This window comes from Dama dama, chromosome 17 (genome assembly GCF_033118175.1).
Source record: "Dama dama isolate Ldn47 chromosome 17, ASM3311817v1, whole genome shotgun sequence".
Lineage (NCBI taxonomy): Eukaryota > Metazoa > Chordata > Mammalia > Artiodactyla > Cervidae > Dama > Dama dama.
In genome coordinates this window covers 9,503,300-9,519,291 of record NC_083697.1, presented here as the reverse complement: position 1 = coordinate 9,519,291, position 15,992 = coordinate 9,503,300, and the positions used below count along the sequence as shown (strand labels likewise).

Here is a 15,992-nt window from a genome sequence, read left to right as displayed (position 1 = left end):
GGCAAAAAAAATCTTGTCTATACATGCAGGGTCACTTTGATAGTGTCCAACTCTTTGTGACTCTGTAGACTATAGCCTGCCAGTCTTCTCTGTCAGCGGGGTTCTCTAGACAAGAATACTGGAGTGTATTGGCCAATACTGGTTGCCATACCCTTCTGTGTGTGTGTGTGTGTGTGTGTGTGTGTGTGTGTTAGTTGCTTAGTCGTGTCTAACTCTTTGCAACCCCATAGACTGCAGCCCACCAGGCCCCTCCATGCATGGGATTCTCTAGGCAAGAACAGTGGAGTGGGTTGCCATTTCCTCCTCCAAAAGAAACTATAGAAAGAAAGAAAGTGAAGTCGCTCAGTCGTGTCCAACTCTTTGAGACCCCATGGCCTGTAGCCTACCAGGCTTCTCCATCCATGGAATTTTCCAGGCAAGTTTACTGGAGTGGGTTGCCATTTCCTTCTCCAGCAGTATATTTCCTGCTGCCCTAGCCACCAACTCCCTTGCATACCTGGTGCTGCCAGAAACACTGTGACCCAAGCAGCTGCACCATCTCCACCTCCTGGCCCTCACAGGGGCAAGCCCAAGTCCTCCAGGGCAGCCTCAGAAACAAACCCCAGTGGACCATCCACATGCAGAGGTGGAAATAAAACCACACTTGAAACTCAGGGGCAGTCTGGCTAAGGAGGAAGACCCAAAACCTTCCCACCAGCTGTACAAGCTGCAGATTAAATCCATATGATCAGCTAGGCAGACACTATGTCTATGGAATATATAAAAGGACATTGAGAGATCCCACACAAGAAAAGGCACTAGTTCTGATAGCTGTGGACATTGGAGGCAAGAACACACAGGAGTAGGACCAGATTAGAATCTGAGCTGCCCCCAGAGCAGGCCCAGTGAACAGCATAGTGTTGGAGGGCATCCTAGGGTGGACTGTGACTCCCAGTGAGGGAAAGGATTCTGACAGCAGTGACCCAAGAAAAACACTTATTTGGCTATTCGAGGTTTTTTGTATTTCCATACAAATTGTGAAATTATTTGTTCTAGTTCTGTGAAGAATACCGTTGGTAGCTTGATAGGGAGTGCATTGAATCTATAGATTGCTTTGGGTAGTATACTCATTTTCACAATATTGATTCTTCCAATCATGAACACGGTATATTTCTCCATCTGTTTGTGTCCTCTGTGATTTCTTTCATCAGTGTTTTATAGTTTTCTATGTATAGGTCTTTTGTTTCTTTAGGTAAATAACTCCTAAGTATTTTATTCTCTTTTTTTATTTGAATCAGTTCTAATGAAATGGGTAAAACTAGAGCCCATTATATGGAGTGAAGTAAGCCAGAAAGATAAACACCAATACAGTATACTAATGCATCTATATGGAATTTAGAAAGATGGTAATGATAACCTTATATACCAGACAGAAAAAGAGACACAGATATATAGAACAGACTTTTGGACTCTATGGGAGAAGGCAAGGGTGGGATGATCTGAGAGAACAGTATTGAAACATGTATATTATCAAGTGTGAAACAGATTGCCAGTCCAGGTTGGATGCATGAGACAAGTGCTCGGGGCTGGTGCACTGGGATGACCCAGAGGGATGGGATGGGGTGGGAGGTGGGAGGGGGGTTCAGGATGGGGAACACATGTAAATCCATGGCTGATTCATGTCAATGTATGGCAAAAACCACTACAATATTGTAAAGTAATTAGCCTCCAACTAATAAAAATATTTGGGGGGGGGGGAAGAAAAACACTTATTCTTACGTTTTCACTTGTTCTGTAGTTTCTTTGGATTTTTGTTTGTTTGTTTGTTTCCTCCCCCCTGTTGTAATTGTTGATTTTATTGGCACTATGAAATTTAATTAAACTTTTGAGTTTTTTTTTCTCTAAATCACATTTTTTATTGTCATAAACCTCTGCCTCTACTTTGGGCTTTTGCAGTTCTGTGGAGTTTTCCTTCTTCTTTTTTTTTTAAATCTTTTTTAAATTTTAATTTTTTAAGCCTATTATTATTTTCTATATTTATACCTTTGTTTGCTTTCCTTACTATTCTTTTCCCCATGCAGCTAATCTTCAATGTATATAAATCTTTTTTATCTATCTCTATCTAACTTTGCATATGTATTCTTTCTTTCTATTTTTTCTCTCCTTTCCTCTCAACATATTTGTTAGTTTTATTTTCATTGCTTTATTCCCCAATTTGCACCTTGCTTTTAGTTTTATTTTCCAGTTTGTTTTAGTTAGTTTTGTCCTTAGCTGGTAGACATAATTTTTGGTTTCCTTTGTTCATCAGGTCAATCTATTGTACTTTATTTTTGTTGGACTGTTTTGATTTTGCTTATAGGTGTGTGTGTGTGTGTGTGAGTGTGTGTGTGTGTGTGTGTGCATGTGTGTGTATATTCAGTCATACTTTTTATTGTTATAAACCTCTGCCTCTACATTGGGCTGTTGCAGTTGTGTGGAGTTTTCTTTTTTCTTTCTTTCTTCTTCCTTTTTTTCTTTTCTCTTTTTTATAATTATAATTTTTAATTTTTTTAAACCTATTATATTTTTTATACATTTATTCCTTTGGTTTCCTTTCCTACTGTTCTTTTCCCCTTGAAGTTGATCTTTAATGTATATACATCTTCATCTACCTCTATTTAACTTTGCATATCTGTTCTTGCTTTCTTTTCTTTATTTCCTTTCCTCTCAACATATTTGTTAGTCTTGTTTTCATTGCTTTATTCCCCACTTGGCACCTTGCTTTAGTTTTGTTTTACAGTTTGTGCTTTAGTTAGTTTTGTTCTTAACTGATAAACATAATTTTTGATTTCCTTTGTTTGCTGGGTCAATAGACTGTACTTTATTTTTGTTGGACTGTTTTGACTATGCTTATGGGTGTATATTTGTATGTGTATATTCCATTATTTTAGTTATTATTTGCCTGATTTTGTAATTGCCATTTGTCTGGGATTCCTCCTTGGTTTCTCATTTTGGGGTATTTGTTTTAATCTCACTTAATGCCATAACAAACCACTTGTGAAATCTTCATTCATGACCAGATATCAAGTCCTGAGCCTTTGGAGTAGGAGCAGACTCCAAGAGCCTAGACTACCAGAGAACTAACCCTAGGGAGTATCAAATAGTGAAAACTCACACACAGGAAACCACTGGAATACAAGACCGAACATCACCCAAACACCAGTAGCAGCTTGTGTAGGATGCCTCATCTAAACAACAAACAAAACAAAAATACAAACCCAATCATCAGCAGAAAGTATTACCACCTCAGTCAGCCTTTCTCATCAGAGGAAAAACAAACAAACAAACAAAAAACTCAGCACAAATATCACCCTATATGAAGGTTACACAAACCACTCGGCCAACCTTAGGAGGGCAGAAACCAAAAGGAAGAAAGAATTTAACCTTGAATCTCGGGAAGAGGAGACCTCAAACACAATAAATTTAAAAAATAATAAAAAGGCAGAGAAATACTACACAAATGAAGGAATAAATTAGAAACACAGAAGTCCAAATAAATGAAAAGGAAATAGGCAAACTACCTCAAAAAGAATTCAGAATAATGATAGTAAAGATGATAAAAAAAGAAAAATAACCTTGAAAACAAAATGGAGAAAAAGCAAGAATCAATTAATAAAGACCTAGAAGAATTAAAGAATAAACATACAGAGACATACAACACAATTAATGAAATTAAAAATACTCTGGAAGGAATCAATAGCAGAATATCTGAAGCAGAAGAATGAATCAGTGAGCTGGAAGATAAAATGGTGTAAATAACTTCTGAAGAGCAGAATAAAGTAAAAAAAAAAAAAAAAAAAATGAAAAGAATTGATGATGGTCTCAGAGACCTCTGGGACAATATCAAATGCACCAACATTCGAATTATAGGGGTCCCAGAAGAAGACAAGAAAAAGAAAGGGTATGAGAAAAGTTTTGAAGAGATTGTAGTTGAAAATTTCCCCAACATGGAAAACGAAATAGTCAATCAAGTCCAAGAGGCACAGAGTCCCATATAGGATAAACCCAAGGAGAAACACACTGAGACATATACTAATCAAACTAACAAAGACTAAACACAAAGAAAGAATATTAAAAGGAGCAAGGGAGAAGCAACAAGTAACATAAAAGGGAAACCTTTTATGCAAATGGGAAGCAAAGGAAAGCTGGAGTAGCAATTCTCATATCAGACAAAATAGGCCTTAAAATAAAGAAGATTACAAGAGATAAGGAAGAACACTATATAATAAACAAGGGATCAGTCCAAGAGGAAGACATAACAATTGTAAATATCTATGCACCTAACATAGTAGCACCTCAATACATAAGACAGACACTAACATTCATAAAAGGAGAAATTGATGGTAGCACAACCACTTTAACACTCCACTCACACCAATGGCAGACCATCAAAACAGAAAATTAATAAGGAAACACAAGTCTTAAATGATACATTAGATAAGATGGATCTCATTGATATTTTTAGTACATTCCATCCAAATACAGAAGAATACACCTTCTCAAGTGCATATGGAACATTCTCTAGGATAGATCACATCTTGGGTCACAAGTCAAACCTCAGTAAATTTAAGAAAATTGAAATCATATCAAGCATCTTTTCTGACTACAGCGTTATGAGACTATATGTCAATTACAAGAAAAAATTGTAAGAAACACAAACACATGGACATTAAACAATACACTTCTAAATAACCAACAGGTTACTGAAGAAATCAAAAGGGAAATAAAAAAACGTCTAGACAAAAATGACAATGAAAACACAACAACTCAAAACCTACAGAATGCAGCAAAAGCAGTTCTAAGAGGGAATTTTATAGCAATACAATCCTACCTCAAGGAACAAGAAAAACATTGAATAGAAAATCTAACTTTACACCTAGAACAACTGGAAAAATAAGATGAAACAGCTCCCTAAATTAGCAGAAGGAAAGAAATCATAAAGATCCAAGCAGAAATAAATGAAAAAGAAATGAGAGAAACAATAGTAAAGATTAGTAAAACTAAAAGCTGGTTATTTGAGAAGATAAACAAAATTGACAAATCTTTGGTCAGACTCATCAAGAAAAAAAGAAAGAAGAATCAAATCAACAAAATTATAAAGGAAAAAGGAGAGGTTACAACAGACAATGCAGAAATACAAAGGATTATAAGAGACTATTATGAACAACTATATGGAAATAAAATGGATAACCTGGAAGAAATGGACAGATTCTTAGAAAAGTTCAATCTTCCAACACTGAACCAGGAAGAAATAGAAATTATGAACAACCCAAATAAAAGCACTTAAATTGAAGCTGTGATTAAAAATCTCCCAAAAAACAAAATCCCAGGACCAGATGGCTTCATAGGAGAATTTTATCAAATATTTAGAGAAGAGCCAATGCCTATCCTTCTAAAACTCTTTCAAAAAATTGCAGAGGAAAGAACACTTCCAAACTCATTCTATAAGGCATCTATCAACCTGATACCAAAATCAGACAAAGATAACACACAAAGAGAAAACTACAGGCCAATATCACTGATGAACATAGATGCAAAAATCCTCAACAAAATTTTAGCAAACAGAATTCAGCAACACATCAAAAAGCTCTTACACCATGATCAAGTTGCATTTATTTCAGGGATGCAAGGATTCTTCAATATATGCAAATCAACCAATGTGATACACCATATTAACAAATTGAAAGGTAAACACCATACGAAAATATCAATAGATGCAGAAAAAGCCTTTGACAAAATCCAGCACCCATCTATGATTAAAACTCTTCAAAAAATGGACATAGAAGGAATCTACCTCAACATAATAAAGGCCATATATGATAAGCCTACAGCAAACATTATTCTCAATGGTGAAAAACTGAAAGCATTTCCCCTAAGATCAGGAATAAGACAAGGGTGTCCACTTCCACCCATATTATTCAACATAGTTCCAGAAGTCCAAGCACAGCAATCAGAGAAGAAAAAGAAATAAAAGGAATCTAGAATGGAAAAAAAAAGAAGTAAAGCTCTCACTGTTTGCAGATGACATGATACTCTACATAGAAAACCCAAAGATAGTATCAGAAAGTTATTAGAGCTAATCAGTGAATTTAGCAAAGTTGCAGGATACAAAACCAATACACAGAAATCACACTTGCATTTCTATACACTAACAATGAAAAATCAGAAAGATAAATGAAGGAATCAATCCCATTCACCATTGCAACAAAACTAATTAAATGTCTAGGGATAAAGTTACCTAAGGAGACACAAGAACTGTACACAGAAAATTATAAGACAGTAGTAAAAAAAAATCAAAGATGACATAAACAGATTGAGAGACATTCCACATTCCTGGGTAGGAAGAATCAGTATTATGAAAATGACTATACTACCAAATGCAATCTACAGATTCAATGTGATCCCTTTAAAATTACCAATGACATTTTTCACAGAACTAGAATAAAAAATTTCACAATTCATATGGAAACACAAAAGACCCTGAATAGCCAAAGCTGTCTTGAGAAAGAAGAATGGAGTTGGAGGAATCAACTTCCCTGACTTCAGATTATACTACAAAACTACAGTCATCAAGACAGTGTGGTACTGGAACAAAAATAGAAATATAGACCAACAGACAAGATAGAAAACCCAGAAATAAACCCACTCACCTATAGGTACCTTATTTTTGACAAAGGAGGCAAGAATATATAATGGGGCAAAGACAGCCTCTTCAATAAATGGTGCTGGGAAAACTGGACAGCTACATGTAAAAGAATAAAATTAGAACACTTCCTAACACTATACACAAAAATGAACTCAAAATGGATTAAAGACCTAAATGTAAGACCAGAAACTATAAAACTCTTAGAGGAAAACAAAGGCAGAACACTCGATGACATAAATCAAAGCAAGATCCTCTATGACCCACTTTCTAGGGTAATGGAAATAAAAACAAAAGTAAGCAAGTGGGACCTGATTAAACTTTAAATCTTTTGCACAGCAAAGGAAACTATAAGCAAGGTGAAAAGACAACCCTCAGAATGGGAAAAATTAATAGCAAATTAAACAACTGACAAAGGATTAATTTCCAAAATATATAAGCAGATCATACAACTCAATACCAGAAAAACAACCCAATCAAAAAGTTGGAAGAAGACCTAAACAGACATTTCTCCAAAGAAGACATACAGATGGCTAACAAACACATGAAAAATGCTCAACACCGCTTATTATTAGAGAAATGAAAATCAAAACTACAATGAGATATCACCTCACACCAGTCAGAATAGCCATCATCAAAAGTCTACAAACAATAAATGCTGGAAAGGGTGTGGAGAAAAGGGAACACTCTTGCAATGTTGCTGCTGCTGTTGTTAAGTCTCTTCAGTTGTGTCTGACTCTGTGCGACCCCATAGACGGCAGCCCACCAGGCTCCACCGTCCCTGGGGTTCTCCAGGCAAGAACACTGGAGTGTGTTGCCATTTCCTTCTCCCTTGCAGTGTTGATGGGAATGTAAATTGATATAGCCACTATGGAAGACAGTATGGAGATTCCTTAAAAAACTAGGGATAAAACCATCAAATGACCCATCAATCCCACTCCTAGGCATATACCCTGAGGAAACCAAAATGGAAAGAGGCACATGTATCCCATTGTTCACTGCAGCACTATTTACAATAGCTAGAACATGGAAGCAAGCTAGATGTCCAACAACAGATGAATGGATAAAGAAGTTGTGGTACATATACACAATGGAATATTACTCAGCAATAAAAAGGAATACCTTTGAGTCAGTTCTAATGAGGTGGATGAACCTAGAACCTATTATACAGAGTGAAGTAAGTCAGAAAGAGAAAGATAAATATTGTATTCTAATGCATATATACAGAATCTATAAAAATGGTATTAAAGAATTTACTTACAAGGTACCAATAGAGAAACAGACATAGAGAATAGACTTACAGACATGGGGAGAGGGGAGGAGAGGGTGAGAGTAACATGGAAACTTACATTACCAGATGTGAAATAGATAGCCAACAGGAATTTGCTGTATGGCTAAAGAGACTCAAACAGGGACTCTGTATCATGCTAGAGGGGTGGGGTGGGGGGGGGGAGATGGGAGGGAACTTCAAAAGGGGGGGGATATATGTATACCTGTGGCTGATTCATGTTGAGGTTTGACAGAATACAACAAAATTCTGTAAAGCAATTATCCTCCAATAAAACATAGATAAATTAAAAAAAATAGGCTGTGTTGACTGAATTACTATTCTGTATACCTGAAACTAATACAATATAATAAATGAACAATATTGCAATAAAAGTTTTAAAAGATGATATGGAAGTGAAGGGGACCTGAGTGTTGGTTGGGGAATCACAAAGTTTTCCCCAAAGGAATGACATCTAAATTAAGAAAAAATGGTTAGAATTAATCTGGTGAAGTGAAGATCAGATAAGATGAAGGCATTCCTGAGAGGTGAGAGCCTGGCTCTTTCAGAGGCCTGAAGACAGACCAGCACAAGTAGGTCATTGTTAACAGTGCTGTTGAAGCAGAGGAGGCTGGCCTGACGGATCATTCAGACCCTTGTAAATTCTATTCAATACAGTATACTAACGCATATATATGGGATTTAGAAAGATGGTAACCATAACCCTATATGCAAAACAGAAAAAGAGACACAGATGTACAGAACAGAATTTTGGACTCTGTGGGAGGAGGTGAGGGTGGGATGTTTTGAGAGAACAGCATCGAAACATGTATATTATCTAGGGTGAAACAGATCGCCAGCCCAGGTTGGATGCATGAGACAAGTGCTCGGGGCTGGTGCACTGGAAGACCCAGAGGAATCGGGTGGAGACAGAGGTGGGAGGGGGATCGGGATGGGGAATACATGTAAATCCATGGCTGATTCATGTCAATGTATGACAAAAACCACTACAATATTGTAAAGTAATTAGCCTCCAACTAATAAAAATAAATGGGAAGAAAAAAAAAAAAGATCTTGAACTCACCACAGACAGCAACTAAGAGGCTATTGAAAAGTTTCAAGGGTAAGCTAACATAATTTTTAAATGTAAATTTTCTATATAAAAAAGGCAAAGTCTTTCCCATTCCACAAGTGTGGGTATGATGCCATGATGATTTAAATTTCCTCTAAGTTGTAGGATACTAATAGAGACACTTTCTCTGCATGAGGCTTTGATGCTGGTGCATAGAGTGGGTAGTGGGTAGAGTGTCCTTGTGGGACTAAATACCAGGAAGAAACAAGGAAGAAGGGGCTTAGAAGCTGCTTCTGCTTTGTGGTTCTGGCTGAGATGGGTCCTACTTGTTCATGTCTGAAGCAGCAGGAGTGCAAGTTCATCTTCCTGTCCTACAAGGGACCCTGGTGCTCAAGCTGGTCCATCTGCAGCCTTTAGAGATGTCATTCACTTTCCAAGTATCTCAGTCACCCCCTTGAGAACAGTATCCAGATCCTCTCTTCCCTTGAGAAGACTTTCACTGTTAATGTCTTGGTGTGACTGTCCTGTGCTCAGACATCATGTGACTGACCAATGGAAATATGCAGCTATTTAATGTTAGTCTGTGGATAGTCTACTAATGCTTGACAGGACACTCAAGACTGAGCCTGGACTGCCCTCCCACATTTCGGCGATGTGACTCAAGCTGTCTGCTCAATAGCTGATCCAGAGCCACCACAAACAGCCTGCCTGTAATTGAACTCATTGTCTTTCCCAGTTTAGCTGGCTTCTGACCCTTCTGTTTCTGTCAGTAACACCAGCTTTTGCTCCCTCCCAAGGCCCAAGATCTGGAATCATCCTTGACTCCTGTAGGGTCTGCCCTTACCAATGCCAAGCATTGAGTTGCTCCTGATGATCTGGTGGTGGGGGATCCTGCCTACCTGAGGGGATCCTGCCCACCCTGCCCCCAGGGCCTGGATGCCCACCAGGCCTCTCTGCCAGGCTAGCTTCTCCTTTCCTCAGTCCCAGCCCCAGCTCTTAAGGGGTTCCCAGGTTGTGGCAGCTCCCAGCAATTTCCCTTTTTTCAAATTCCTGCAGTATTCCTCTTCTAAAACTCACCATCTTGAACTCCCATCTTTTCAAGTGTACATTCAACTTCTGTCATTAGTTAATAGGTCACTTAGGTGAAGAATCAAGTCTTTCTGTCACGTTGTATGCTCAGCTCCCAGTATAATATACGGCCATAGGATTTGCTTAATGGGTGTATTTTGACAATAACCCACAGCCAGAAATAACTATAGGCCCATTGATCTCACTTTATTAATAGGAGTCTATGTTAAATATTCTTTTTCTCCAGAGCAGTGCTTTTAACTTTGGAGAACCAGCCACTACGACTCTAATTATAAGCATTCCTTTTTTCTCCAATTACCATTAAGTCTACAGCTAGCTTCTTTAAATTACATCAGAAGTAGATTTGGGGAATGACCACAGATGTTTGCTAATGAGGAGTTCTTAGTCTAGACTAGAAATAGTGTTTTATTCCGTCCCCAGACATTGCAGCGAAGCCACACTTAAATCATAGTCAAAAGATTACGAGAAACTTGCTTGCTTCAGTATATGGGTCAAACCGGTGTCACTTCTCCTTTAACACCCTTAGCGTGATTTGCACGGCCCTCCCCACCCCTCTGACCTCATCCCCACCAGCGCCCCCCCGGCCCCATACCCCGGCAGCAGCAGCAGCTTTCGGTTCCCCAGACCCCAGCGGCATGCTGTCTGCACACCCTTCCCTGTTCCTTCCTTGGTTAGTTCCCGTCGTGCCTGGGCCACAGGCAGTTCGTCACTTCCTTAAGACAGTCCTTCTCTGATCTCCAGCACAGATCTCCTTTCCTCATTATACACTCCTACATCACTTATCACAACTGCAATTAACTGTGAAATAGTTTGTGCTCATCTCCACCAGATAGTAAGCTCTCAGATGTCAAATGCCTGCCATAAAAGCCTGACGCATTGTAACCAATAAATGCCTGAGTGAATAAGTAAATGAGCATTTTTTGAACGACCCATAAAATTTTCAGAGAAACAAGCTATTATAATATTATTTACATCTAGAGATTAATTCTCCTTCTTGTCCTGCCCTGAATGAACATAGGAAGCTTTCTCTGGGTCATGTGATTCACATGGAAACACACACATATTTTATAAAGTACGACTTTTGTAAAAGCAAGCCCCCAAACCGGAAAAAAAAAAACAAAAACAAAAACAAAACACTTGACTTGCTCCCAAACAGAACCCACGTAACTTAAATGATTGGGTAGTAGGAACATTCAAAATATTTGTTTTGTTTCAAATTGTCTCATTGGTGCAAACTAACCTGGGTAGTCACATCTTTTTTTTTTTAAACTTTAAATTATTCTGAAAATTCTATCCAATTGGGTAAAAAGTGCAAGCAAGCAGTCTCATAGATATTAATATGAATTATCTACATGTTGAAACTTTTCAGTACATGGTTATCACCAAAGTTAATGTGGTCTCCTTCTCAGAAGGTCCCAGCAACCCCGCTGGTGTGTCTGTGACCTGTTTCTGTGTCCTTTCTTGAATTACCTGCTGAGTCAGACAACTGGAGAACAAATTGGCAGCAACCGCAGAGGAGACTTTTCTGATACAAAAATTTGACCTTAATCCCCCCAAGCCTTGAATATCCTCTGTCAGGGTGCTAAAAGTTCACCAGATTTGCACTAAGATCTCACACTCTCATTCATGTTTCCTCCACAATTCTTGTCTTTACTGAGAGAGGGGACAGGACTCATTTTGTCAATTCTTTGACCAGGATTAATCATCTTTCAGTTAAAAGAAGGGAGAAGGGGAAAGCTAACTATTTTGGAACAGCTTTCAAACCCACGGATACTTGTGCATCATTCTCCCCATCCCTTTGCTCATTTTATCACCTTATATCCCCTCGGCAAATAACAGTATGGATAAATGTTATGTTTTGAGGGCAGGGGACACACACACACATGTAACTCACAGCAGGAGGAGGTATATTTGGGGGGCATCAAATCTTTCTCTGGAGAGACTGACCTGCATGCATGTAAATGATCAGACCCGTCACGGGCCATGGCAGGAGGCTCCTGGAACCCCGCATCACCAGCAGGCTTGCCACCTTTGACCGCCAGCATTTCAGTGCTGGAATCTGTCCCTGAAAATCTTCTCTTGATTGTTCTTTCATTTTGCCCACAGCGATGTAAGAGCTGAGGATCCCCGCGGGGGTCCCCGCCTCCGCTCTCCTGCTGCTTCCTTGAGGGTCTTTTACTCTCAGAGGACCTCGACAGGGAGACACCACATCCTTCGTAGGTTGTGTCTTCTGCTCCGAGCAGTTTTAAAGAGCAGCTTTCACAGCTGGTCAGCTCCGCGTGCTTTTTATCTTCGGATCCCAAGTGTACTGGATTGCTTTCCCTAGGAGCAGAAGACTCACCCAGGTTTCCGCTTGGTTTGTTATTTCTCCTTCTTCTCCGCGACAGGCGGAACTTCACTTGGGCTCTTCTCTTTGCCTGAATCCAGTGATTCTCGCGGGTGGAAGATGAGTCCGAGGAGTCTGTGCCGGTCTCGCTGCATCGGGGGCTGGGGACGTGGAGGTGCAAGTCGCTTCTTCTCCCACTCCCCTTCTCCCGGGCATGCTCGTCCCTCTGAGCGGCCCGCCTCCGCCTCCTAGGCTTCTGTGTTACTGGGTTCTTACCCGGCTCCTGCCTAGCAGGGCTCAGCGCTGTGACAGGGGCGCAGGGCTCAAGGGAGGCTCCTGACATGCCATGTGAGATGGCAGATCTGGACAAAGCGGCAGGCAAAGGATGAGGGATTGCGGTGGGGAGGAAAGCCATGGGAATCGGAAAGGAGAGGACAGCCATGGGAAACAGAAAGAGAGAGAGATGAAAACAACAGCGTGGATCCAAAGTTGGCAAAGGTCAAATGAGGGGGATGCACTAAAGGAAAAAAAAAAAATCAGGCTGATATAAATTATCCACAGGCAAGATAAGACAGCAACGAGAGTCACACAGTCTCATCGTATACAGCAAGAGTACAAAACACTGGTCTAAAAACCCCAAACGGGCTCGTTTGCTGCACACTTACCTGCAGATGTCCTGAGTGGATGGACAGACAGACAACCTTGACTGGCTCCGGGGAGCTGTCCCAGTTGTTGGACTGCTGGCCTGGAGAAACAAGTTAGACAATTTGGCATCTTGGTTAAGGTAGTACATGGTCGATATCTTGCTTTTTTTCCACATATTTAAAAAATTACAACAAACGTGGCTGCCGGTCATGTTGTTCGTAAGGCAGCTCACAGGATATAGGAAGTCGGAGGGCAGGTTTTGCAAAAGTAAAACTGATTTGAGGAACTTGGAACAGCTGAGACGCTGTACCACTGTGCTGTTGCTTCATTTGTGATAGAGGAAGATGATTCCACAAGTTTCTATTCTATTTACTGTAAACTTTTGAGTGGAATGGCTCAATTTGCCTTGGAAACAAATATGTAACTCTTGCATAGCCTGTGATATAAAGGACACAATGGCTAGTATGTGACAAAGATGATACTAATTCAGGAAGCTTCAAGAATCAAATAGCCATTAGACTGCCAGATACTGCCTGGAGTTGTCACATTATCATTAAGTCACTTTAAGGCCCCGTGAGATGATATATTTAAAAACACTTTGCAATATTTAAAAGCCTGCAGAGATTATTATTATTTCATCATGGAGGCTAATAAAAATCTATCCTTCACAACATTATTAACCTTCATAACTTTTAACTTCGTGACCAGACTAAACCTGAGAATAAGAAAGCCTGAAATTATGCAGATTGGCATAAATTTCAGTCTGTTTCATGAGACTCCTATGTTTGAAACACAGCATTTTCTTCACTACTTTGAATTTTCTAACCATTGTATTTAGTACATGTGATGATGATAAATAAAAAACTAGACTGTGTGAAGAATTACTATGTGCTAGGCATGGTACTGTGGTTTATCCACCATCTGTTTAATCCTTATAATAATCTCACAAATGGGAAATAATAATAACTAATAGTTTTGAGGGAATATTATGTGCCAGTCACAGTTCTAAGTAATTTTTGTATGTTCATTCATTAGTACAAGAAACACATGTGGCAAGTACTGTACTTTTTTCCATGTTACAGATGAGGAGACTGAGAAATCAGTGCTGCTCCTTGCTGGTAGATGGTAGAGCAGAGTTTCATGTGAGAAATTCTGCTCCTTGATCTGCTCCCATACTCAACTCTCAAGGCAACGCCCTCCTGTACACAGAGGAAACCAGGGAGTTCAAGGCCCAGATTTAAACTAGTCTGACTGCACAGATGAAATTGCCAGCAAGAAAAATAACAGTAAATGTAGTAAGATTAACCCTAAATTTCAAAGTTCTAAAAATCCCCATATTAAAGACACATACATATAAATCAACTGTAAGAAAAAAACTGCAAAAAAGCATCAGCGTGTGAAAGCTGCACAATATGCTACTGAACAACCAATGTGTCACTGAAAAAAATCAAAGAAGATATAAAAAATATCTGGAGGCAAATGAAAATGGAAACAACCTATGCAACTCAGCAAAGATACTTCTAAGAGGAAGGTTTATTGCAATACAAGCTTACCTAGGGAAACAATTAAAAAATCTCAAATAAACAACTTAACTTTACACCTAAGGGAACTAGAAGAGGAAGAACAAGCACAACCCAACACTGGCAGGAGGAAAGACATAATAAAGATCAGAGCAGAAATAAAGGAGGTAGAGGCTTAAAAAGCAATAGAAAAGATTAAACAAAAACAGTAGAAAAGATTAAACTAAGAGCTGGTTCTTTGAAATCTTTTCAAAATTGATAAACCTTTAGCCAGGATCATCAAGAAAAAAAGAGAGAGAGCACAAATCAATAAAACCAGAGAGGGAAAAGTAAAACTACAATCAACACCACAGAAATACAGAGGATCATTAGAGACTACTAAGAAATGGACAACTTCTTAGAAATGTATAATCTAACAAACTAGTGAATATAACAAAAAATAAACAGACTCACAGACATAGGAAACAAACTAGTGGTTATCAATGGGGGAAGGGAACAGGGGAGAGATAAAATAAGAGTAGGGGATTAACAAGTAAAAGCTGTTATGTATAAAATAAGTAAGTTGCAAGAATATACTGCACAACACATGAAATACAGCCAATATTTTATAAGAACTATAAATGGAGTGTAACTTTAAAAAATTGTGAGTCACTATGCTGTACATCTGTAACTTATATAATATTGTACATCAAATATACTTCAGTTAAAAAAACAATTTAAAAAAAAAGAAAGAAAACAATAAATATACCTGATTGTGGGATCCAGAGGAAAGGAAACTAATTCTAAGTTAAAAGATTAGAAGAACTTCAAGAGGAGGTATGGAAGGCTGAATAATACTGCCCCTTACTCCTAGTCAAGATGTCAACATTTTAATTTCTGGAATTTGTGAATCTGTTTCCTTACGTAACAAAAGTGACTTTACACAGGTGATTAAGTTAAGGACCTTGAGATGGAGAGATAGTCCTGCATTATCCAGGTGGGCCAGGTATAAGCATGAGGATCCCTCTAAGAGGGAGGTGGTAGCATTACAGTCAGAGAGAGAAGATGAAAGGATGGGAACAGAGGTCAGAGAGAAGGGGAGATGCTCCACTTCTGCCACTGAAGATAGACGGAGGAGACCCTGAACAGAGGAATGCAGGCAGCCTCTAGAAGCAGGAAAATACTGGAAAATGAGCTCTCCTCTACAGGTTCCGGAAGGAATGAGGTCCTGCTAACATCTGCAGTGTATCCCTGTGACACCCATGTTTGACTTCTGACCTCTAGAACTACAGGATGATACATTTGTGTGGTAATTTGTTTTAGCAGTCATAGGAAACTAACATAGGAGTAATACTCAACTAAGCTAAAAAGGAAAGTAGGAGTTATTAAAGAAGATATTAAAAATATTCTGAGGCAGAAGAAGCCACGTCCCC

The 15,992-nt window shown here is 39.0% G+C and overlaps 1 protein-coding gene across 1 annotated transcript in view; it reads right to left on the bottom strand.

Moving 5' to 3' along the window:
* The window catches only part of MARCHF1 (membrane associated ring-CH-type finger 1), a 121,432-nt gene extending 108,127 nt beyond the window's left edge, over positions 1 to 13,305 (bottom strand). The window contains exon 1 of the mRNA XM_061164092.1: positions 13,081 to 13,305. Coding sequence (XP_061020075.1) covers positions 13,081 to 13,271 — 191 coding nt within the window. The 5' untranslated portion in view covers positions 13,272 to 13,305. The remainder of the gene's footprint in view (positions 1 to 13,080) is intronic.
* Between the last annotated feature and the right edge of the window lie 2,687 nt (positions 13,306 to 15,992).